At 51.0% G+C, this 22800-nt stretch overlaps 1 protein-coding gene and 1 long non-coding RNA gene across 4 annotated transcripts; one reads left to right on the top strand and one right to left on the bottom strand.

The window, feature by feature from the left end:
* The first annotated feature begins 786 nt into the window (after nt 1-786).
* Nucleotides 787-7525, top strand: UTP11 (UTP11 small subunit processome component). 3 transcript variants are annotated; one of them, XM_083511519.1, is made up of 8 exons: nt 787-902; nt 1813-1874; nt 3031-3133; nt 3911-4024; nt 4553-4646; nt 5108-5238; nt 6805-6915; nt 7267-7525. In XM_083511519.1, exons 1-8 carry the CDS (start codon nt 840-842, stop codon nt 7348-7350), a joined length of 762 nt encoding a protein of 253 aa, XP_083367645.1. In that variant the 5' UTR covers nt 787-839; the 3' UTR covers nt 7351-7525. The 3 variants fall into 3 exon arrangements, with proteins under 3 accessions (XP_083367645.1, XP_083367643.1, XP_083367644.1); XM_083511517.1 differs by lacking the exon at nt 7267-7525 and adding an exon at nt 7031-7171 and having other exon boundaries at nt 6805-6978; XM_083511518.1 differs by lacking the exon at nt 7267-7525 and adding an exon at nt 7036-7140 and having other exon boundaries at nt 6805-6984.
* On the bottom strand, nt 7266-17045 carry LOC310710605. Its single transcript, XR_014528151.1, has 2 exons — nt 16226-17045; nt 7266-13201 (listed from the first exon to the last, which is right to left on the bottom strand). It is a non-coding gene; the product is annotated as an uncharacterized lncRNA (long non-coding RNA).
* Between the last annotated feature and the right edge of the window lie 5755 nt (nt 17046-22800).

Raw genomic sequence — 22800 nt, 5'->3', positions numbered from 1 at the left:
GAATGTAATTATTATAAAAATTTCTTTTATAGCCGAAATATAAAATAAAGAATAAGAAACTAGGGCAGGGGAGCAACACCCTTCAAATATGCTTTGTTGCACCACAAATGAGAAGAGAATGAGGAACTGGGGGTGGGGGCTCCTCTTACACCCTCCTCCCTCACATCTGAACTCAGTGGCAGCAGGACTTGTGCCACATTTAAACCTCACAGGATCCCCCAGGAGGGCACTGGATGGGTCGGGAGTCAGGACTCACTAATGGGTTCTGATCCAAGGTGGTTTGCGAGAAGAGCACTCCATCATGCAAATATATGATAAAAGAGTAAGAAATGGGTCCCCAAATGCCTGCTTGGGTTTGCACTGTAGGGGGTTGGACTGGACCAGATGACCTATTTAGGGACCCTATATGATCCCTACAGGCATAGCTGTCAACGTTTCCCTTTTTTAAAGGGAATTTCCCTTATTCCGAATAGGATTCCTCGCAAGAAAAGGGAAAAGTTGACAGCTATGCCTCAATGATTCTATTAAAAAGTGGGTCATGGGTCTTGTAAGGTTGGAGATTCCTGATCCAGGGTATGGGGTGAATGGGAGGAGGCAGCTGTATTTCCTCGCCGGGGATCAGGGCGAGCTCGAGTAAGGAATTCCGGCGAAGCCTCCTGAGCTCGCCCCGCGGCTGACGCTTCTCCCTCGTTCCATCCCAACGGGAGGCGTCGCTTCTCCTTCTATCCGTGCACGCGCTCTCCTCTACACGTTCCTAGTTCTTCGGCTCTCCGCCGAGCGGAAGTGGGCCAGGTGGAGACCGGAAGTCGACGGCGCGGAAGTGCCTGGCTCTCGAAAGCATGTCGGCTGCGTTCAAGAAGGCGGGCAAGTCCCGCCAGCGGGAGCACCGCGAGCGGAGCCAGGTGGGTGGACCAGGCAGAGGCACCGCGGGGAGCGGGACGGGCGGACGGTCTCTGGTGGCGGCTTCTCCCTCCCTCCCCTCCCCGCCCGCCTCTGGTGTCGCTTCCAGGTTTGGGCTCTGGCTGAAGCAGAGGGGCCAGTGACCCCCGCAGGGGCCTCGCCTGGCTTAGAGGCCGCTGCCCTGCGCCCTGGCTGGGTGGGGAAGAGGTTAGAGGTCGTGGCCAGGGCTGCCCCTCTAGAGCCGAGGCGTCTCTGGAGCTCCTCTCTCCGCCTTTGGGGGGGGTGTCGCTTCCGACGCCTCCCTGTTGTAAGAGGAGCTGCATTAGGAAAGTACCCGAAGGTTTCCTCCCTCTTCCCCTACGGAAAGGCCCCTTTGCCCTCTGGGTCGTTGCGGACGGTCCAGTTGTTCAGTAGAAATGCCCGGTTGGAAGGGACCCCACCCCAAGGCTTCATCTACTCCAACCCCCTGCAATGCAGGGATCACAGCAAAAGCCTCGCTGAGAGATGGCCTTCCGTCCTCTGCTTAAAAACCTCCAGTGGAGGAGAGTTCGCCACCTTCCGAGGTAGCTGGGTGTCAGACAATCGGGCCCAGTTCGCTCAGTATGGTCTGCACTGACTGGCAGTAGTGGCCAGTCTCCAGGGTCCTTTCCCAGACCTAACTGGAGATGCTAGCAAGGATTGGACCTGGGGCCTGCTGCATGGAAAACAGGCACCCTGCTGCTGAGCTAACAGGCCTTTCCCCTGGTATTAATAAATGTGCTATAAAACAAGCTTAAACTTCAGTAGTCTGTTTGTTTGTTTGTTTGTTTGTTTGTTTGTTTGTTTTAAATAAGGCACCTTGCACAGATATGTTTATTGAGCACTTGTCCCCATGTGTGTTGTTTTTCTCTCTCCCTGCTCCCCATCCCCCAGCCAGCTTCCCGAAAGAATCTTGGAATCCTTGAAAAGAAGAAGGACTACAAGCTCCGTGCCAAGTGAGTAATGTCCCTCACTCTCACAATATGCCTCCTGCAGCTGCTCACTAGGACCTGCCAGTATCTTGCACTGCAGCAATGTGATTATCATCATCATCGTCATCATTAATGTAGTTATATCTCACCTTTTCCTCCAAGGAGCTCCAAGTGGTGTACATGGTTCTTCTCACTCTTCATTTAATACCCACCCCTCCTCATTTTATCCCCACAACAATCCTGTGAGGTAGATTAGGCTTAGAGGCAGTGACTGGCCCAAGGTCACCCAGTGAGTGTCATGGCCAAGTGGGGATTCAACCCCTGGTCTCCGAGGTCCCTAGTCCAGCACTCTAGCCACTGCACCACACTAATGTGGCTGTGTCAAGTTTATCTGACCCTTAAATGTGCTGACCCCAAAATGGTGTGCAGGAGCTCTCTGCTATTGCACTTCCCTGCTCAACAGTTGATGAACAGGAAGGCTTTTCTTGCAGCAGGCAAGGAAATGGGGTCTCCGCCATGGGTGTAGGCAGGTTTTTTTGTTGGGTAGGCTTTTGTTGGGGGAGCAGAACCTCAGTTAAGTATTTTTATTGATTATTATTGATCAATTCAATAAATTTTATTGGGCCCAATTCTTGTGAGCAGCTAGAATTGGGCCCAAGAATGAATTGGCAACCAATGTAGTTGTTTTAAAATATGGGTTGTGTGCCATCTAAATGGAGCTCCAGGCTTCAGTGTGACTGCTGCATCTTGAACGAATTGAGGTTTGAGTTGTCTTCATGAGCAGCACCATGTGGAGTGTGTTACAGTAAACTAATCTGGAACATTTGGAGGGTAAAACATTCCCCTAATCATCTGTAGTACTTTGTGTGTTCATGGCAGAGGCTTGCATTAATTCCTGGTGAAATAGAAAAGCCCTGCCACTGGATCAAACCAAAGGCCTCTTTAGTTCAGCATCCTAGTCTCATAGTGGAAAAACAAATCCCTGTGGGAAGCCTCCAAGCAGGAAGTGAGTGCAACTGCACTTTCCTTATTTGTGATGCCTGGCAGCTGATATTCAGAAGCGTAAAGGAAGGAGCAACTCTTCCCTGTCCCCCTTTTCTAGCTCACTCGTAACCTCTCTGTGGAGGAAAGTCTTTGTGTGAAAAGGCTGTGCTAATGTGGATGTTTTGTTGCCTTTCAGTGACTACCATAAGAAGCGGAATGCGCTCCAGGCGCTTCGCAGGAAGGCCGAGGAGAAGAACCCGGATGAATTCTATTACAAAATGACCCGTGTGCAGCTCCAGGTGAGAGTCTGCCTTGGGAAACAGCCCTGCATAAGGGGAGGGGGGCATGGCTTCCTGCTTTTTTGTCCGAGAAGCAGAGAGCGGATCAAATAGTCTTATTAGCCTGAGTAGAGAATAGGATGGGACTATTTTTGAAGTGTGCCTGTGTCTGTTCTGAATAGCTTTAAAAGAGATTAGACAAATGCATAGAGGATTATGCTCTATTTTACCTCCACTGTCAGAAACAGTCTGATTCTGAATACCAGTTACTGCAGACTAAAAGTGGGGAGAGTGTTGTTGCTTTCAAGTCCTCCTTATTGGCTTGCTGTTGGGCATTTAGTTGGCCACTGTAAGAAGAGAATTAGATAGGTCTTTGGACTCATCCAGATGGATAGGCTCTTCTTATGTGGGGCTGCATTGGGGGAGAGACAGTTGCAGTGTAGATTCTACTGTTGACCTTCATGGCTTGACTGACTGGGTGGTGGTAGGGATAAATGCCCTTGTTTGCATCTGTATATTTGTCCGCTTCATCTTTCCTACATCTTGTGGAGCACAAGAAACCCCATCCTTGCTATTTTTGTCTTTGGAGTATACCTGTTTAATTTTCCTGTTCTGTTTGCTTGTTTGTTTGCCAAAGGGAAAAGGGGGTTTACTGGCTTGTTCTACAGTGCCTAACCAGTCAGATCTGTTGCAGAGACTGTTGTCATTTTACGTTTCTGTTGCCCCAGCCCAATCTAAGATCTTATGGCACCACTGACTGTGTCTGACCAGAAAGTATGTATGTTTTCTTACTGGCAGGATGGAGTTCACATAATTAAAAAGCAGGAAGAAGAAACCACGCTGGAGCAGCGGAAGCTGATGAAGACACAGGACCTGAAATACATTGAGATGAAGCGGGTAGCTGAAGTCAAGGTTAGAGCACATTCCCTTCACCCTCTGGGATTCCCACTGGACTTAAAGGGAATTTACTTCCTGGCACTTATTGAAGGGTTAACAGTCACCCCTGTAAATGCTGCTCCCTGGTCTACTACGTGTGGAGTTGGGAAGGAGTAGTGGTTGTGTTTGGCTGTCCTATATGTGGCTTGGCTTGCTTGCAAGAGCCATGCGTCAAGCTTTCCAAGGTGCTTCTGTTTTGTGTGAGGTACCCTGGTCTGGTTTTTGTGGATGAATGATCATGGAGAGCTGCCTGGCAGCTGGATGGTCATGCCTTGTGCTGGGAGGCTGCCCTAGACAGATGGCCTCAGGGGACCCTCCTTTCTATCAGGCCAGCCTATTGGTCCCACTGGTTCTCTGTTGCTTACTCTGGCTGGTGGTAACTCATCCCAGGCAGAGGAAGGCCTCTGCTTGTCAGGCAGAGGTGTTGGGGACTGTGCTTTTCACAGTCTGCGTGCAAAGCCTGTGCTCTCAAAGATGAAGACTTGAGTCACTTTTCTCCCTCAGAAAATTGAAAGGCTGAAGTCGGAGCTCCACCTGCTGGAAGCTGAGGGCAAGCAGCCGAACAAACACACATTCTTTTTTGACACAAAGAAGGAAGGTAAGGGGGGGCATGTATGGTGGATGTGGGGGGCACTTGGCTGCTCTCCCCCCACCTTCCTCTTTCTTGTTTACTTTTCCTTCAGAAGAACCTTCCTTCTCATCTTTCTCCTTTGACTCTAATGCACTTGTGCTGAAGAATGTTGTGGGATGGAAGTTGGAAGAGGGAAAGGGAGGGAGCTGCCAGAGGCATAAGAGCCTGCTGGATCATGCCAAAGGGGGCCCATCTAGTCCAGCATTTTGCTCTCACAATGGCCAACAATATGCCCATTAGGGGAAACCTGCGAGTGCAGGATTTGAGCACAAGAGGCCTCCCTCCTCCTGTGCCCTCCAGCACCTGGTATTCAGAAGTCCCCAGGCTGCTTCCTGTTCTGCATGACCCTTCCTTAGGGCTCTTGAGTGTCGGATGAGTGGTGTTTCTTGGCTGACTTTGCCAACCCCAGGGTCTCCTCTTTTTTCCAGTGCAACGATTTGACATTGCCACCCATCTGAACACTGCACCGGAGCTGGTGGGCAGAGTGTACAACCGGCCGACCCTTGAAACTCTGCGGAAGGAAGCTGTTCGGGGGGCCACCACCCAGGCCCAGTTGAAGGTCTGTGCAGCTGCTGCTTATCAGCTCCCCAGAGGCTTCTGCTTGGGAGCTAAACTGAGAGTGTCGAAGTGGGAGGACCCACGTTCTCGTCCTGAGCCATGGTTGCATACTTCGGCTTGTAGCCAGCTGAGTTCTGCTCGTGTGGACCCACTTAAATGAATGGATCTCAGCTATTAATTTCAAGGGGTTTACTCTGGGTACTTTGCTAAATATCGCCCCAAGTGCCACGAGGACTAGCGGAGAGGTGCTGGAGTTCTCTCAGCTCCCTGCAGATACAGGGGTGACGTGTTAATCTAGGTAGGCGGATAAGAAGGAAAATATTTCTCAGCCCGGGATTGTCGGCTGCTGATTTTATTTATAGCCCTCAGGATTGCATGATTTGGGAAATGGGCCAGAGGGAGCCAGACGTCTGCTCAGTGTGTTTGAGAGTGGGGGAAGGGGATTTCCCCCTTTCTTCCTCCCCTTTCAGTTTGAGTGGCTCCAGCCTATCAGGAAGCTCTGCAGAAGGTCACATGACTCCTGCCTGGGATACGGAGGAGGAGGAAGCCTAGAGCAGCAGAAACATTGAGCAATACCCGGCAGCCTGAGAGGAATGCAGAGGCCATCCAGAACTGCTGAGGCAGAGACAGCTGTGGCGGGAGATGGGAGATAAGGTCCCCACCCTCCTGTTGGCATATTGCTGAAGTCACTGTGCTAGTTCAGACTGGTGGGCTCTCTCCTCTTCCAGGAGAACTGAGTCACCTTCTGAAGGTGCGACAAGTCTGGATCCGTCGTCCTCAATGGTGCTAATTAGCTCACACCTGCCGTGAGATGGCCTTGCTCGGGAAAGCTGGGTCTGGCAGCCTGGGGCCTGGGTGCCGTGGGGATCGGCAACATGCTCCCTGGAAATGGCATTGAGCCAGGCCCACAGGAGAGGCCCAAGCTCCCTCTGTACCTGCTCTGGTGAAATGTGAGACCTCCAGTGTTCCCAGAGCAGCCTGCCTGCTTTTGTCAACCCACCCCATCCCACTGGCTCAGTATATGTTTATGTCCTTCCATGGCCTGTTGCTGTGAATCGTTAGGAAGGGTTGGGTTGAAAGGAAGATGCTCCTTTGGGAAAGTCCCTTTGAGAGTCCAGGGGAGAAGTTTGACTGCAGGGTGTCTGTGGCTTCTCTTGAGAATCTGGCTGAAGGAGGCTACTTATTATCCTGCTTCTCCACATGTTTAATGTTTAGCTATGAGATGGGCTCTGGTGAACGTGCCCTTCCTCAGTTACAACTCACAGCAGCCAGCATGACTTCTTGTCAAGGATGATGATGGGAATTGTAGTCCAACAACATCTGGATATTATTGGAATAGGGAAGGTTTGCCTTCAGGGTTGAAAGTGGGGCATGCTGGGAACTTTCACTTAACCCACCGAGAAAGAATTGGAGGAAGCCTTGGGCACGGTGTCTTCTCCTTAAGATCGGTTGGAGACACCTGGCGTTTCAGGGAGGACTTGTTTCTGTCCATTGCCAAAAGCAATAAATCTCTCTCTCTCTCTCTCTCTCTCTCTCTCTCTCTCTCTCTCTCTATTTTTGTCTTAAGAAATTAGCCCGCCAGAGGAAGAGTCAGTACAGCCTCCTGAAGCAGCGCATTGAGAGGGAGCGGAAGATGTTTGTCATCGCTCAGAAGCTCCAGACCCGGAAGGACCTTTTGGTGAGGGAGCAGACTGTGTCTCTGCCTTCCACCTACCATTGCTTCCCTTTGCTCTTGGCTGAGGTGGCAGTATCTTGCTAATTCCTTACAGTGGCTTCTCCTGCTTCTTTTCCAGGGAAGATGGGGGGGGTCAATGTGTGTCTCCAGAGAGGATCAGTCAGCCCTTCCTGCTTCCCAAGGGTTATGTGGGCAGTTCAACAACCAGTTTGAGAGACTGAGAGATCTAAGATGGGTTGCTTGACTCCTTGCTGCTTCCCAGCCTCCTACCCTATGCCTCGCTTTTCTCTCTTGAGCCTTATGAGAAGGGTATGTTGCTTTAAGAAGCCCCACTTTCTTCTTCCCCAATTTCAGGACAAAGCCCACAAAGTGAAGCTGAAGAAAGAGACCGTCAACCAGCCAGCTATTTACAAATTCCAGTTCAGGCGGAAGCGCTGACTGCCGTGTGCTGTGGTGGGTATGATGAAGGACATCTTATTCCACGATAACTTAGAGGAAGTCCCCCCCCCCCCCCCCGGCAAGTGGCCTTTCTTGGTGGAGCCGTCTCATTGCACAAATTCATTTTCTCGTTTTCAGAATAAATGTTGTCTTGTATACCTTCTTTTCAAACAAATCCAGTGGGTGCAATTCTGATTTCTATTGCTTGTGTGAAGGGGCTCATTGAACATGCAGAGATGGGGCCCTAAGGTGGCCTTGTCAACCCATCAGAACTGGCAAGAAAATGTCTCTTCCTCTCCAGATTTTGAACTTCTGCACTGGAACACCTGGGTATGTGATGCAAGTGGGTGAATAATAATAAATTCAAACCAAAATGAGCAGTGAGACTTGCATAAAGAAGGTACTTCTTTTCTTCACTCCATGTATTAAGTTATTTGGCAGTTGAGATTACAAGAATATTGACTTTCCCTGTCTGGGACAGGGCCTACTTTGGTTTCCTCTTGTGTAGGCAGAGAGCTAAGGGGAAGGATTGGCTGGGAGTCATGGCAGCCCCAGATTCCCCCACTCGGTGAGCTGTGCTGATTGACTAGCCTGCCGTAGGCTGCTTTGCTTCTGAAGGATTCTGAAGGGGTTTGGCTGAGCCCCACCTGGGATGTGGAGAGGGTAAAATTCTGCCCACCTTCTGCTCTCCGCAGGTACAATATATTGTGCCACTCTGATAGGGCAGCAGGGAGAGCCTTCCAGAGGAGCAGCCAGCTGGCATTGCCCATCTGAGCTTCTTGGACTTTGCGTAGCAGTGGAGGCTTAGTGCGGAATGCCCAGCAGGTGGCAGTGCTGCTCTGTGGCTGCAGAGGACTGTGCTGGTTGGGGGAAACCCAGCCAGAACAGAAAGGGAGCTGCTGGAGTGCTCCTAACCACTCAGCCAGAGGTTGCTTGCCTTGACTCCCGTCTGAGATACCAAAGAACTGAGCCAATGTTGTTTGATGAAGTTGATGCTGATGCTGCTTTCAGCATGCAGACCCCTGTGGTGTGGCTTAGGTCTTTGTCTCCAGCAAGATCAATTGGGGTTTCTGTTTACTTTTGTTCTTAATGTGTGTGGCTGAACTGCATTCTTGAGGTGGACTTTTGCAAATGGGTTTCTGCAGCCAGGAGAGGGAAGCCCAGCTGGGACACCCTCACCACAGGCTGCAGGCTCTCACCTCGATGAGTGCCCCTCTGGTTCCCCCCCCCCATGTTCTCCAACCATATGAGGAGGCAAGAGAGTGAGGGGCCTCCTGTATTCTTTCAAGATGGGCCACTGCTGGTTTCCTCTGGGCTCCTGATGGTTGTATGTTAGGCAGTAGGCTTTGGTGATCCAGGCTGATGATCCCGCAGAGCCCTGTTTACTTGGTATGATGCACACCATCAGAATTTCCTGCATTCTTCCACATATAAGGCAGAAGTGGAAAGGAAGGATCTGAAATGCATTTTGGGGCAGACATCCCAGCAGACTCTGTCCTGGAAGTGTGCCTGCCCACTTGTGGCAGGTGTTCAATCCCACCTACAGCAAGAACGCTGTAGCTCAGCAACCCAGGATTAGGTGCAGGGAGGTTTGCTTCCTAGACAAGGCATGCAAAATCTTTGCTAAGGTTGGCCCCTCCTTTCCTCTTTCGGCCCTCAATCTTGCAGAGAGTCACCCTGCTCATCTCACACCTGGGGCAGTATTGTTTCCTGCAACCTCATCCAATCCCTACAGGGTTTTGTGAGGGTGAAAGGCTGCAGAGGAGCATGAGAAGAGCCTGGAGGCTGGATCTAACCAAAGGCTGCCCGTCTAGTCTTGCACTCTTATTTCACAAGGCCCAAATGAGCCCACAAGCAGGAGCTGAGTGCAAGAGCACTTCCCTTCCCCTTCTGATCCCCCCAATAATTGGCATTCAGAAACATGCTCCCATCTCTGAGCCTGGAGATGATGCAGCCAGTGTGAGCAGTAGCATTTGGTAACGTCCTCCTCCCTGAGTAGGCATTGCAAGAGCCATTTGTAGGAAGGTGATTCTCATGCCTCTGTCTCTAGCAGGTCAACATGGAGCTTCCTGAGCCAAGGGGTTGCAGGAGGCTTGTTGCCAGGTTCTCCTTACCTCGTCAAAAGAGGTGCTCAGCCCCCCCCAACCCAGTTTCTTTGGGGTCATCTTGGCCAGCTCTGGCATCATTCATGCTTGAAATGTGGAAAAGGCTTCCATAAGGTCCTCCAGGCCCTTCCCGCTGCAGATAGAAGCCCGGAAAAGTGCCTAGTTTGGCAACCAGGGCCGCTGTACAGATCTCTCTTCTCTTCCAGTGTCCCTGGGACAATGCTCAGCCCCACTGACTGCTGAGGCACCCATACAGCTCTTTTGCTGCAGGACTTTCCTGTATTTCTCAACCCTGGTGAAGTCTGGAGTGGGAAGCATGGGGTGGGGTCTCTGAGCCCCCAGCGCCTGCCTGGAGGGATCTGTGGGGGAGAGAAGCAGCTGGGGATAATTATAGTAACAGGAACTGAACAGGCAGGTTTCTGGGAGCTGGAAGCTCCTTCCTCCCTCCTCCCCGTCTCCCTGCTGGGTGATGGTGCATCTGGGCTCCAGGTGACTCAGTGTGTGGCAAAGGGTGGTGGAGGCCTCTTGGGAAATAACCTACTTGCTTGTGCCACAGCTGGGCAGAGAGCCAGCTGCCCGCTTGCTGCCCTGAGCCCGGGCTGCTTGGGGGCCACTTGCCTGGGCTTCTGGGTGGCTGATCGGGGGAAGCCAAGAGTGTTTGCCTATCCCTGCTCTCTGAACTTGGCCTCCCTCAGAGGTGTGTGAGGATAGGTGTGTTTGTGGAGAAGAGAGCCCTGCAGGCTTCTTTTTAAATCTCTTTGCAAGCCTGCAGATTGATCAAGAGTTTGTTCCAGAGCAGCAACAGCAGCATTCTCTCTGTCAGATAGGAGGCAACTGAGCACCTTGGCTGCAATCCCACTGGGCTCATTCAGGCTGAAGCTTTCCTCCCTGCCTGCACCCTGCATAGCGTAGGGAGCTGTCCTAGACCACCATGCCAGCCCATCTCACTCAGCCTTGCTTTCACTGGGGCTGGCTGCGAATCTCCATGGTTTCAGGCAGTGTCTTGCTGAAAGCAAGGGGAGAGGTCAGGGTTTGAACTTGGGACTTTTTGCATGTAGTTTGATATATTCCAGAGTGGCTTCTGACAAAGAGCAACCCAATTGCACTTTCGTATCCATTGCCACTGCTAGGAGCAGCTAGCCTACATCTTGGGCACAGCTGTCAACATGAGGCCTCCCATGGCTTGAACATGGGCTGTCACTCCGTCACAGGAAGTCATAGCATTGGCATGGTTGGAGCTCCACGCTGGGTCCTTGGCGAGGGGCCTTTGGTGCCTTGTTGTGCTTGAGGAGTCCTCAGAGAAGGAGGAGGTTCAAGGTAGCCTCTGCTTCTTTCCCAGGCGGGTCAGGGCAGTTAATAACAGCTGCCACAGTGTGCCAGGAACATATTGACAAGGCTTCTCTTGAACCACTGCTGCAGCCCCTTCCAGCCCCAGCTGCTTTGAAAGCCAGTCCCTGGCATGGAGTAGGAGGAGAACATAAGAGCCTGCTGAATCAGGCCAGTGGCCCATCTAGGCCAGCATCCTGTTCTCACGGTTCTTAACCAGATGCCCTAAAGGGAAACCAGCAAACAGGACTCTGAGCACAAGGGCAGTTTCTCCCCTCTTGAGGTTTCCAGCAGCTGGTATTCAGAAGCATTTCTGCCTCTCCTAACTGTGGAGGCAGAGCATAGCCATTGCAGCTAGTAGTCATTGATAACCTCCTCCATGAATTTGTCTATAATCTTTTAAAGCCATTCAGGTTGGTGGCGATCACTGCCTCCTGTGGGAGCGAGTTCCATAGTTTAACTTGTGTGCTGCGAGAAGAAGGACGGGTCAGCCAAATCCAGCCTGGGGGCTTCTGTGGAGTTTCAGGGCAGAATGAATGAGCAGCCCAAAGAAGTGGCATGGGGTCCCCTCTGGGGAAATAATTTTGCTGGTGGAGAGGACGAAGCAGTCAAACCAGTCACACAAACACACACCTGCACTTGAAAGCCCCATGGATGGGCTGCCCTGGACACCCTGCCAGGAGCCCCCCTCCAGCCCCCAGTCAGCCCTCTCCACAGCTCTTCTGGGAGGGGCGAGCAGTTTCCTCATGCATTGTCATGAGCTGGGGGCAGGGGGACAGGCAGGCTTTCTTCTTAGTCAGAGCTGGAGCCGAGGTCTGTTTTGGCTGCTCATCAGCATCAGGGAACTGTGTCCCTGCGAGGTTTGATACAATTTAATTAACCTAATTAAAAGCTCTGATTGCAGAGATGATTGGGGTAGAGCCAGCAGCAACTGCATATTTATAATGAGCTGGAAGGTGTGGGACCTCCGCCAAGCGATATGCATCTCTAATGAGCTGCTGCTGGTGCGATCTGAGCGCGCCTTTGGAACGTGAACATTTATTTTTGGCAACGGCGGGCAGTTTATCGCCAAGACACGGAGGGAGGGAGCCTCCTTCCTTCCCAGCTCCAGGCGTGGCTCTCCCACTCCCAGCCCCCTTGACAGACACAGACGCAGCCTTGCCAAGGTGCAAAGGCAAGCAGGCAAGCAAGCAAACAAACACCCACCCTGCGTGCAAACCTGAGCCCAGAGAGAGAATCAGAGAGATGCACCCAGGCTCCTTCCCTCTCAGTCATTCATAAAACCCAGCACACACTCCATGCTCCTGGCCTCATGCAGCCCACCCTCTGAGCCCTGCTGGTACATGCAATGTCTACACCCATCCACCCCAGCTGCCCAAATATCTCCCTCCTGTCTAAGTAGTCCCTCCATGCCCTTTTGGGGGAGCTCCCACAAGGCCTGGCTCTTTCTCCAGCCTCTGACTGAAAGAGACTCCCAGTCCACCAAGACCAGGATATTCTTAGGAGAGCCACTGTGGTGTAGTGCTTAGAGTGTTAGACTAGGATCTGGGAGACCAGGGTTCAAATCCCCACCGGAGTCGTGAAACTCACTTGGATGACCTTGGCAGCCAGTCAGTGCCTCTCAGCCTAACCTACCTCACAGGGTTGTTGTAGTAATTAGGTGAGAAGGAGGACCAAAGGGAATCTTGCCTGCCCCACTACCTGAGTGAGTTTTAACCTCCATGAATAGCAGGAGCACCTTCCCACCAGTTTGGACCCAGAGCAGTGGCTGATCCATGCCAGGCTGTTGCAGGGAGGCAGAGGAGAAGATGGTCAGTGAAGGAAACCTACACCCCCCTCCTTCCAAACTGCATTGGTTCCTCTGCACAGCAAGGAAGCTTCCTCAGAGACCCCACTGTGAGATCTAGTTCATCTGCAGTGGCACAGGACAGGCCTGGCCTGGTCACAGGGGAGCGGGACAGAAGATAAAATGAGGCAGAGGTGTGTAAAGGTGTGGGAGTCAAGCCGGGAGGTGGGGAGCTGTTTTGATGTTGACCACTATTTGTTGGCAGCTCCACTTCCAGGGATTCATCCTTCTGCAAGCACAGCACCATCTCCAGGCACAGCCTCCAGGGATTTTCTTTCCCTTTCTTTTGGTCCAAATGGGCCCTATGGTGGCTTGCAGTCTTTATAAATGTATCAGCAAAAAATAAAATGCAGAACTTGTTACACATTTTTTTAAATGTTAAATTGGAGCTAACTAAAATAAATGCAGTGGAGGGGAGGAAAACACTCAAGGCTTGGTGAAATAAACATGTTTTTACAGTTTGCCCAAAGGGTCTTAAATGAATGGGCTCCTTTGGTTTCCTGGGTACTGCAACTGCAAAGACGACTCTCGCCTCCTGTATCCCAGCTGAGTGCACCTCTAATGGAAACGTGACCTGGAGCAAGGCAAACACAGTGTGATATCAGCAGGTTCATGTTATATCAGTAAGTTCTTGTAATATGGCCCTTCACAAATCCCGGCCTCAAACTGTTAGGGCGTTGAATCGGGCCCAGAAATGAAATGACAGTCTTTGCAGATTGTACAACTCTGGAAACAGCCTGGGTGAAGTTCTGGCAACTGCCTCTTGATTTCCAGACCTGTTTCAAAGGGAGCCCCACAAAGAGCATCTTTCAGGCATTAATCTTGATAGGATGGTAGCATGCATGACAGTGGCCACCTCTTTTTCCAGGGAAAGGTGGAATTGATGCACTTTGGAAATTGGGCAAAACCACTTGGAGCCACAGCTGCCCCCTGAACATCCAAGAGTGCTCCTAAACTGTGGACCTCAACCTTCCAGGGTATGGAATCTCATTTAGGACAGGGAGGTAAATGAAGGTGCCAGACGGACCTCTCTGGGGAGAGTATTCCATAGACGGGAAACTGTAACTCAAAAGGCCTACCTATGCCCTACTTCCAAGGAGCTTGTAGCACCAATGCCCATAGGGTAGCAATCCTCCCCCCACCTCCTGAATAAGGCCCCTTGCATCAGAAATAACTCTGCACCATCATTTCTCTGGGGGATTGGGGGTTTCCATTGTAAAAGGCCTGGTGGGATAGCAGTGGTGACTGAGCTACCAACTTCAGAAGAAGAAGAAGAAGAAGTCATCACCCAGCCCACCACCTCATGTAAAGAGTATGAATTAGAGCCCCTTGTCCGTCTGCCTGTGAAAGACAGAATACGGTTTTACTGGCCATACAGGGAAATCAGAAGGTTGCCTTGGCTCAAAGAGGACCACCACCACCAGCAGCTGGTCACCAGCTTCAGCTGGCTATCCCACCACAGCAGAACAGAGAGACAGGAGTCCACACAGCTGCACATGGTGGGTGGGTGGCTGGCAGGGGTTCAGTGCATTGAAGAAGCCCAGATTGAGCCCTGCTTGTGTTTATGCCCCCAAGTCTTTCCTAATCGCTCAACTCCTTGGGTGGAGTCCCAAGGAATGTGTTGGGGGTGGGTGGGAGGCATGTGCATGTCCTCAAGTGACCGGCCCCCTCCTCTAAGGTGGCTCTAGCCTCCCACTGCTTGGGGGTGGGAAACACTGTGGTTCCAGGAGTCACATTTTTGGAGTGGTGTCTCTGCTGCCCGAGCAAATAAATGTCCCAGCAGGCGGACAATTGTGTGCTTATGAGGGGCTCTGCCAGAGGCTCAAGTGCCCTTTGTAGGGGACTTGTCAGCAGTGTGTGCTTTTGCTGAGTGTATGCTGAGACCCCTCCTCTCCTCCCCCCAGAAGAAAAGGCTTTGCTGAATGCCCACACTGGGGACTTTGTTCCCCGGGGGCTTGAGGGCTCTGTGGCCTGTGCCAGCCTTGCGAAATGGGCCTTGCAGACCTGCGTGGTGAGAGATAATGTTTCCTTCTTATCTACTGCTGCCCACCTACATGAGGGCCAGGGGGTTGACCTTCCAAAACAAGCCTTGATTCTTCCGAGGATTGTTGGCACCCTCCCAGGCCCGCTCTGCTCACAGGGTGGCCCTTGTGCTCGCTGCATGGAAGGACCCCGATCCGTGGCTCAGCCCACGCAGGCTGAGGCTGCACAAAGGGAGCTCAGGCAGCCGCTCGGCCCCTCCCCGGGCATCTTCTGGGCAAGAATGTTCCCTTCGCTGCATATAATAATATAAATGCACACAAAGGGAGGTGGCTGCCTGCGTCAGGCCTTTTGCTTGCTCTCTTGGGAGCATAGTCTCGGCCCCCAAAGGTGAAAACTCTCATCACAGCTGCCCATGAATCTTGGGCTGGCTCCATTCAGTTCCTATGCAAACTTGATTTTAAAGGGGCCCAATTACCACAAACTCGGGGTACAATCCCATAGAGCAGGTATATCCAGCCTTTTCAGATTCAGGACCCACTTTTAACCCAACCATGCATTTGGGGGACTCGTTTCTTAATCTTTTATTTTGTTGCAACTGCTCTTGGATCAGGCTGCAACCCACCACTCCAAGGCTAAGGAGGAATCACATAGGTTCAGTGGTAGAGCATTTGCCTTGCATACAGAAGGTCCCAGGTTCAATCCCCAGTATCACCAGGTAGGCTTGGGAGAGACTTTCACCTGAAATCACTGAGAGCCACTCAATGTAGACAATACTGAGCAAGATGGATAAGGCAGCTTCCGATGTTCCTATGAGTGGATGAGCTGCTGGGCTGGTGGAGCTCCCCTGGGATGGCTGGCAGAAGGTCCATGAGGGCAGAAGCTCCTGCAGCAGAGCAGGCAACAGTAGGGGAGGGCTGTGGGCCTGGCACTGTTTGGGCCATTTGGGGCTGAAGTAAGAGAAGTCAATGGGAAAGGGAAGATCAAAATAAAAAGTCCACCCTCCCACCCCCGGAAATGACAGAGGGCAGGATGCAGCGCAGCTCAGCAGCCAGGCACAGCAGCACCCCTCAAGCAGTCAATAAGCCCCCCTGCACAAAGTGTCCAGATCAAAGGATGCAGCTCTCCTCTGAAAAGGAAACACCTGCTTCCCAAAAGAGGCTTCTGAGCATGTGCCAAGTACCCTTTCAAAAGGGCTTCAAGGTGTGCCAGAACCCCATCACTCCCATCTCTTGGAAAAGTCACATCCCCACCCCTTTTTCTGCCTAGGTCAGGGGCAGAGTGTTCCGCTTTGGGATCATGGAGGGCCTTGTTAACAGAGTTGCCTGGCCTAGATCCCATCAGGGTGACAGGTGTGGGAATGTTGAGGATAGTAGGAGAGGATATCTTGATTAAATATTATCTTTCCTCACTCTCGCTAGTGAGCTGGTAGCAGAGCACATTCCCCTGTATATCGCAAGAAGCTAGTTGGTAGATTTGTTAGAATCTCTTGAGTTAAGCAATCCAGTCTGGCTTGTCCAGATTGGATTTGTTCCTGGTAAATTCCCCTTTGATTCCCTCTTAAAAAGAATAAAGACACAGCAGTGTTCTCTTAAAAGTAATAAGAAGTTTACTTAACATTCAGTTCACAGTGTGATCCTGAAGGCAGGCTTTAGCTTGCAGTTACAGAAGAGAGTGTGGGTTCATCCCATATGGGGACTAAGCCCATGTGCTGCTGGCTGAGAGCCAGCAGACAGCAAAATAACAACAAGATGGAACAAGGTGAAACAGCGAAAGGAGAAGGGAAGATGGCTGCGTGACCAGCCCTTTTATGGGGTCTCCCAGGGTCATGCCCATCTACCTGGTCACATGCAGGGGGAGGATGCTCCAGACAGGTGTGACAGGAAGTCCTCCTGGCTGGAGTAACATCCCCCTGTGTGTCCACTCTGCACTCTGGGCAAACAGCAAATGGTGTATTTGACTGCTACAGTGATGTCACATCCCACAACAGGTGGTAGGAGCATGAAGGACCAGGCAAGAGGGGTCCCTTCAGTCCAGGCCATCACAGGGTTCATGGCTGCCAAAAGGTTCTCTGGCATTTTGGAACTCCCTGTCTATTGATATCAGGCGGGTGCCTTCACTGTACTCTTTTTGACACCTGCTAAAAGGATCCTTGCTTAGACAAGCCTACTCACAGATTCAGAAAGTGGATGCGAGTTTTAATCTCTTTTTACTCTATTGTTATTTTAACTTTTTGAAAGTCTTAAATTGTTATTAATTTTCCCCCCAAAATTTTTAAATTGGTTTTCACAACATTATAAACAAACAAACACATAAGACAAACAAACATAAATCATAACCTTATTGAAAATTACACTTATTAACATTGTTAAGTGACTTCCTCGCTTCCCCTTGGTTGAATTTCATTGCATATCCTTTTAACGGTTTTCCAAATAAATTGTTATTAATTCTTCTTAGTGGTGATTGTGTAATTTTATCCTTTTTGTAAACCGCTTTGAGATTGTTTGTTTCCCCCCCAATCAAGTGGCGTATAGATTTTATGAAATAAATAAATAGTAGTTAAAGTGGGCTGCTGGAATGTGCCCACTGCCCTTGGCACAGGGACAGCTGTGTTTGCCAGATGCAGACAGGCAAATGCCACCCATCTGGCTAGCCCTGTGCGTGGGATCGCTTTGGGAGCCTCTCTCCTTTCTGGAACAGTCAGGGGGGCATCGCCTGCCTGCTGCACATCTGGGTGAAGTGCAGCGCCCTGCCCAGCCCCAGCTGAATGCACTCCGTGTTCCAGCAGCATTCCAGGACGGGAGAGCTGAACTCTGGCCAGGAGGCCTCGGGTGGACGGAAGCAGCAACCATCCGATCTATGCAGCTGCTTGCCAACTGTCGTCAGAAGGAAGGGATGCCCTGAGCCAGTGACGCGCGCTGGGCTGGCGTGGGGCTGAGGCCCTCCTGCACAGCACTGGCCAGGCTGCCAAGAAGGGGGAGAGGAGCTGCTGTGCGGCCACCGGATCCTGAACCTTCCTCCAGGGTCAGGCTTTAGTCAGGAGAATCGGAAACAGAGCCTACTGCTGGGTTGTTCCTGACCTCTCTGCCTATTTTAGCTGGCACAGAGCTGCCCGGCTGATTTGGGAATGGAATGGAATGTCTTTGCTAATAGGATCTGGGCATTCTGAACACCATTTTTCAGAATGAACTGAGAATCACAGAATTGTAGGGTTGGAAAGGACCTCAAGGGTCTTCTGGTCTAACTCCCTGCGATGCAAGCATCACAGATGACTATCCAATCTCTGCTTAAGGAAGGAGAGTCCACCACCTTCCAACTTACACACTTAGGGCCAGGCTTGTGCAAAGGTAGGGGGCAGGCGCGGGGGGGCAGCCAAGTACACTTGCCCCAATCCTTAGAGGGCTAAGCTGGCCAGTGTGGGGCGGGGAGCTGTCAGGGACCAGCTACTTTTTGATTTGAGTTTATAACTTTATTCTAACAAAACTCCCACCTGGGTCTTAGACAAGCACCGCATGGGCCTTCTTAGAGCACCTCTGTGGAAATGGGTGCATGTTTTGTTGTCTAGAACAGCTCACCTTGAGGTAAATAGTACAGAACTTGTCCATATCATCTAAGAACAATCTGATCCATACACCAAGTTCAGGAGAATGGAGCGAAGCATCCTTAAAACCAGTTGTGGAGAAAAGGGGTGGCGGGGGCCACAGGCAGCACTGGCACCCTCCAGTGGATGGGCCCAGTGCTGCCTGAAAATGCAGCATGGGATGTGTGTGGCGTGCGGCCTGCAGCGCGCTCCAGCTGCCCCTTCCTTCCAGGCTGCAGCCACATTGGTGGAGAAAGGGGGGTGCGGTGGGTGCAGTCTGCCCCGGGTGTCATCCCTGGGGAGGTGACATCGCCATCCCACCCTCTGGGACACTAGCCCCGGCCCACAGGTGGCTAGCCCTACCCCTGGGGGCACAGCATGTGCGTCGCTCCAGGTGCCGGAACAGTTAGCTCCATTTCAGCCGCCCTCCAGCTGAGCGGGAGGCGGACGGCCCCTGCCCCGGCTCTCCCCGGCGGGTGAGTGACTTGCCCCATCCCCATGGATGGCTAGCCCTGCTTCCTGTTCTAGCTATGCCGCTGCATAGAACCTGTGCCCCGCTGCATCAATCGCATAAGCTAATACCCAGAGTTGCTCTGGCCTTTGCCTGATCTCTCTCTCTCTCTCTCTCTCTCTCTCTCTCTCTCTCTCTCTCTGTGTGTGTGTGTGTGTGTGTGAGAGAGAGAGAGAGAGAGAGAGAGAGAGAGAGAGAGAGAGAGAATCTTTGTGGTGTTCCTCTGACTCTGTACTCTCCAGTTCTTTAAGGTGTTAGCCAGAACTGGGCAGAGCACGCTGGCCATGACCTACCACTAGGGCAAACACAGGCACTACCCCCTGCTTGCAATGCTGGAATTATTGGTGCAGCCCCAAATGACAGGTGATGCTTTTGCAAGATCCTTGTTGTCATGCTTCTTTACTTCGGTTGGGCCAGAGATCCCAGCAGCATCTCTGTCATTTTGGCCGAGAAGTGTTCCCTTTACTTTTATCTTTCTTGAACTTGTTCCTTATAGCAGGGGATTTTCAACTGAGGGTCATTCCAGATGGGGGCTTAGTGCTATCAATGGGTCTTCCAGACATTGCAGGTGGCTCACCTACCATTTTGTTTTGCCATAAGATTTCCCCCAGAAAGGATAAATCCAGATTAAAATGTGCGTGCGCGTGTGTACGTGCAAGATGGCATTTTGATGCAATGATGCCATGTGAACCCTGTGAAAAACTCGCACAGATGAGAAGCAACTCCCACCCCCACAATAAACACTCACCTGGAAGCAGCCTGAGGGCATTTTGAATCGTAAGTCCCATCCTCTGATCCCCTCATCTCACCCCCTCCCCATGAGTCTTATGCTCATTGCTGTGAGCAGCTCTTGTGGTTGCTGGGTGGAGAATAGAGGCAAACTTCCACTTTCCCCCTTCTTGCATCAGCAACAAATGTGAAGGGCACGTTCCATCTGCCTCTTCACCCAGTACACTGGTGGAGACATCTCACACGCGGCAGAACCCAAGAGAAAATCCTGCTGCTCTGGAATGGGGTAATGTTGGTGACACCTCGGCATGCAAATCCCCTCCTTAAGGCTGCCTTGTTGCGTGCTTCTGAGAGCCCCTTGCCTTTAGTCCAGTTTGTGAGCCACACAACCTGAGTCACTTGCCTCCGCCCTAGCTGGCTACCACCCCACCAGTTTCTTCTCACTGTCCATCTGAAACACACTGCCCCTTGGTGGCTGATGGACCCAGCAGTTTCTGGTTTGCAGCTTACAGAAGGGAGACCCAGACACTGCAAGGCCTGGCCTGGTGAGAGATCTGGGGCCCACTTTGGCCTCCGTAGCTGGAGCTCCACCACTCCTTCTGTGACAGACAGGCAGGTCACTTGACAGGCCGCTCTGGGGTGCCCTGTGACCCCTGGTTATTTATGTGGCCTTGTGAAATTGATGTGCCTAGAGCCCTGGGACAGATAAGTGGAGGCTCCGTCATTAGTTTAAGCAGAGGTGAAAGGTGGTCAATAAAGAGGATTTCATGTCGCATTGATCATCCCTTGGCATTTCTTCCTGGCTCCCACCTCCCAGCCTCCAGGAAGAGCAATTAAAGGCAGAGCCAAAACTCCACTGGGCAGCGCAGCAGAATTTCCAAGGGTGGCCCAGGGAGCAAGGTCCCTGCCCCTTGAGCCTGGCTTTGACTGCCAACGCAGGCAGGGCTCAAGGGCTGCCCTTGCCACAACCAGCCACTCAAAGGCATGGAAACAGTTGACTCCGAGATCTGAGAGCTTTGCAGTTTGTTTCTTCAACACCTTCATCAAACAATGCAGAGGCCACCTCCCTCCTTTCCTTCTCAGGACTCCAAAATGGTAGGAGAATTTCCCTGCCCATCAACAAAGCAGAAAGCCAAGTCTATGGTGAAGCATTGGTTCATTGGGCAGTGGTTCAATTTTGAATTGTTTCAATTTTACTAGTTTAGTTTTAATAATGCTTTGCAGACCTGTTTTTATGTTCCAGTTGCTATTTTCCATCCCATTGTGTGTGTTTGCTGTTAACAGAACACCAGCGTGGTGAAATGGTTTTACTGGTGCCTGGGAAACCAGGGTTCAAATCTCCATTCAGGCATGAAGCTTGCTGGGTGTGACCTTAGGCCTGTCACTGTCTATTAGCTTCACAGGGTTGTTGTGAAAATGAAAAGGGGAGAGAGACCTGTGTATGCCACCTTGAGCTCCTTGGAGGAAAAAGGTGGGGTATAATAAATGCAGCAAGCAAGCAAGCAAGCAAGCAAGCAAGCAAGCAAGCAAGCAAATAAATAAATAAATAAATAAATAAATAAATAAATAAATGTTAAGCACCATTTAGTAGAAAGGAAGGACAAACATTCAACCAACAGCCAAAGCCCTTATTCAGAGGTCCTTGGTGTTTTTCTGCCATTTCTGCCATCCTTCCAGTTCTCTTGCATAAGATCATATTTGCTTCATATGAGACCTAGATTCATAAAATTGGAAGGGACCCTGAAGATCATCTTATCCAACCTAAATATGCAGTTCTACCATATGGGGATCGAACCTGCAACCTTGGCATTATCAGTACCATGCTCTAACCAACTGTGCATAAAAAGTCATTCACTGAGGATCCTGAACGCTTGCTAGGAGAACCCCACCCCATCCACCAGTAGTGATGTGTTTTATGCAAGCCCAAAGGCAACAAGGTTGGGGTGCAGTTGGGACTTCTCTCCCTTAGATCTTATCCATGCTTCAGAGGCTGCTGAGTGGCTCCTTACTTTGCCGGCTTTGTGGAGCAATTGACCAGGCCATTTTTCATTTTTTTTCAGTCCCCCACCCTCCTTATGACTTCCTTAAGTCTGCTGCTCCCTTTGACTTCCTCCATCTTTTGCCCATGGATTCTGTTAGACCTTCTGGATGAGATGGGCAAGAGTGAGATCTGCCATAACCCCTCACCTGGCCTCCATCCCTCTTGCCTTTGGCACAAACAGGGCCCATTGTTCTCACCCTTAGGATGTTGACAGCCAAGAACTTCTAGTGTGAAGGGAAAGAGTTATAGCTGCTTGCCATTCCAGGCCTGTTTTTAATCTTCCTCCAGCAATATTTGTATTCTGCAGCAGACTGAGCCGATGGATTGAGAGTCGGGCAGAAAAGCTCGCAGAGCTGGCAATTTGCAGCTCTTCCCCCCCTAGAGCGGAGCAAACTCTGGCGTGGAAAAGTCAAAGGAAAATTAAAACAAAATTGCCATCAGCTGCCAGATTGCTCCATGTTCCTGCCCGGGAGGTGGTGGAAGGATGAGCCTGGCTGTAGGGTCAGACCAAAGGGCTTGCTGCTAGGCCAGCATCTTTCTTCAGTGTCATCGGCCATTAGTATCATGGGCCCAGCGCTCTGGAATACTCTGCCAATAGAGGTTCAGCAGTCGCCTTCTGTGCCAACTTTTAAATGAAAACTTTTCTATTCCACCAGGCATTTCGGAATGCACTCCTCCACGATGGTTAATTCTTGGCTGTTTTTAACTTTATAGTTTTATGTTTTTATTGCTGTAAATTGCTTTGATTTTTTATTTTTATAAAATGATACTGCAGTGTACATTTTCAATTAAATAAGTGATAAATAAATCCTGTTTCCACAGTGGCTAACCAGATGCCCCTCGGAAGCTGACAGGCAGTCCGTGGGGAAAAGGGCTCTTGCTCCCCATTGATCCACTGCAACTGGCCTTGAGAGGCATGGCTCTCTGCTCTTAGAGGCTGGAGGCAGACACCATGGCTTGGATTTGCCTGATCCTCCTTTATGCCAAAGCCCCACAATGTGGCCAACGCCACACTGTGTGGGAGCAACTCCCACAGCCTAATTGGGTGCTGTGTGAAGAAGCGTCCGTCACCTCCCCCCCCACTGAGTTTCTGTGCTATTATGAGAATGTTGGGGGCGAGAAAACTTCTACCTTTCCACTTCCTCTGTGCCATGCACAACTTTACACCCCTCTATCATCTGGGTGCACCCCATTTCATATTACTTTTTACAAACTAAGAGGTTCCAAACTTCACTTTGCGTGTTTTTATATAGGAAGGCAGGATTTTTTTAAAAAAACAACAACCCACAACATTTGTTAAAAACAAAATAGGTACGAACAAGAAACATTTCT

This window comes from Podarcis liolepis (assembly GCF_965112155.1).
Source record: "Podarcis liolepis genome assembly, chromosome: 7".
NCBI lineage: Eukaryota > Metazoa > Chordata > Lepidosauria > Squamata > Lacertidae > Podarcis > Podarcis liolepis.
Note: the sequence above shows the minus strand (reverse complement) of the source record. Positions and strands in the feature narration are given on the sequence as shown.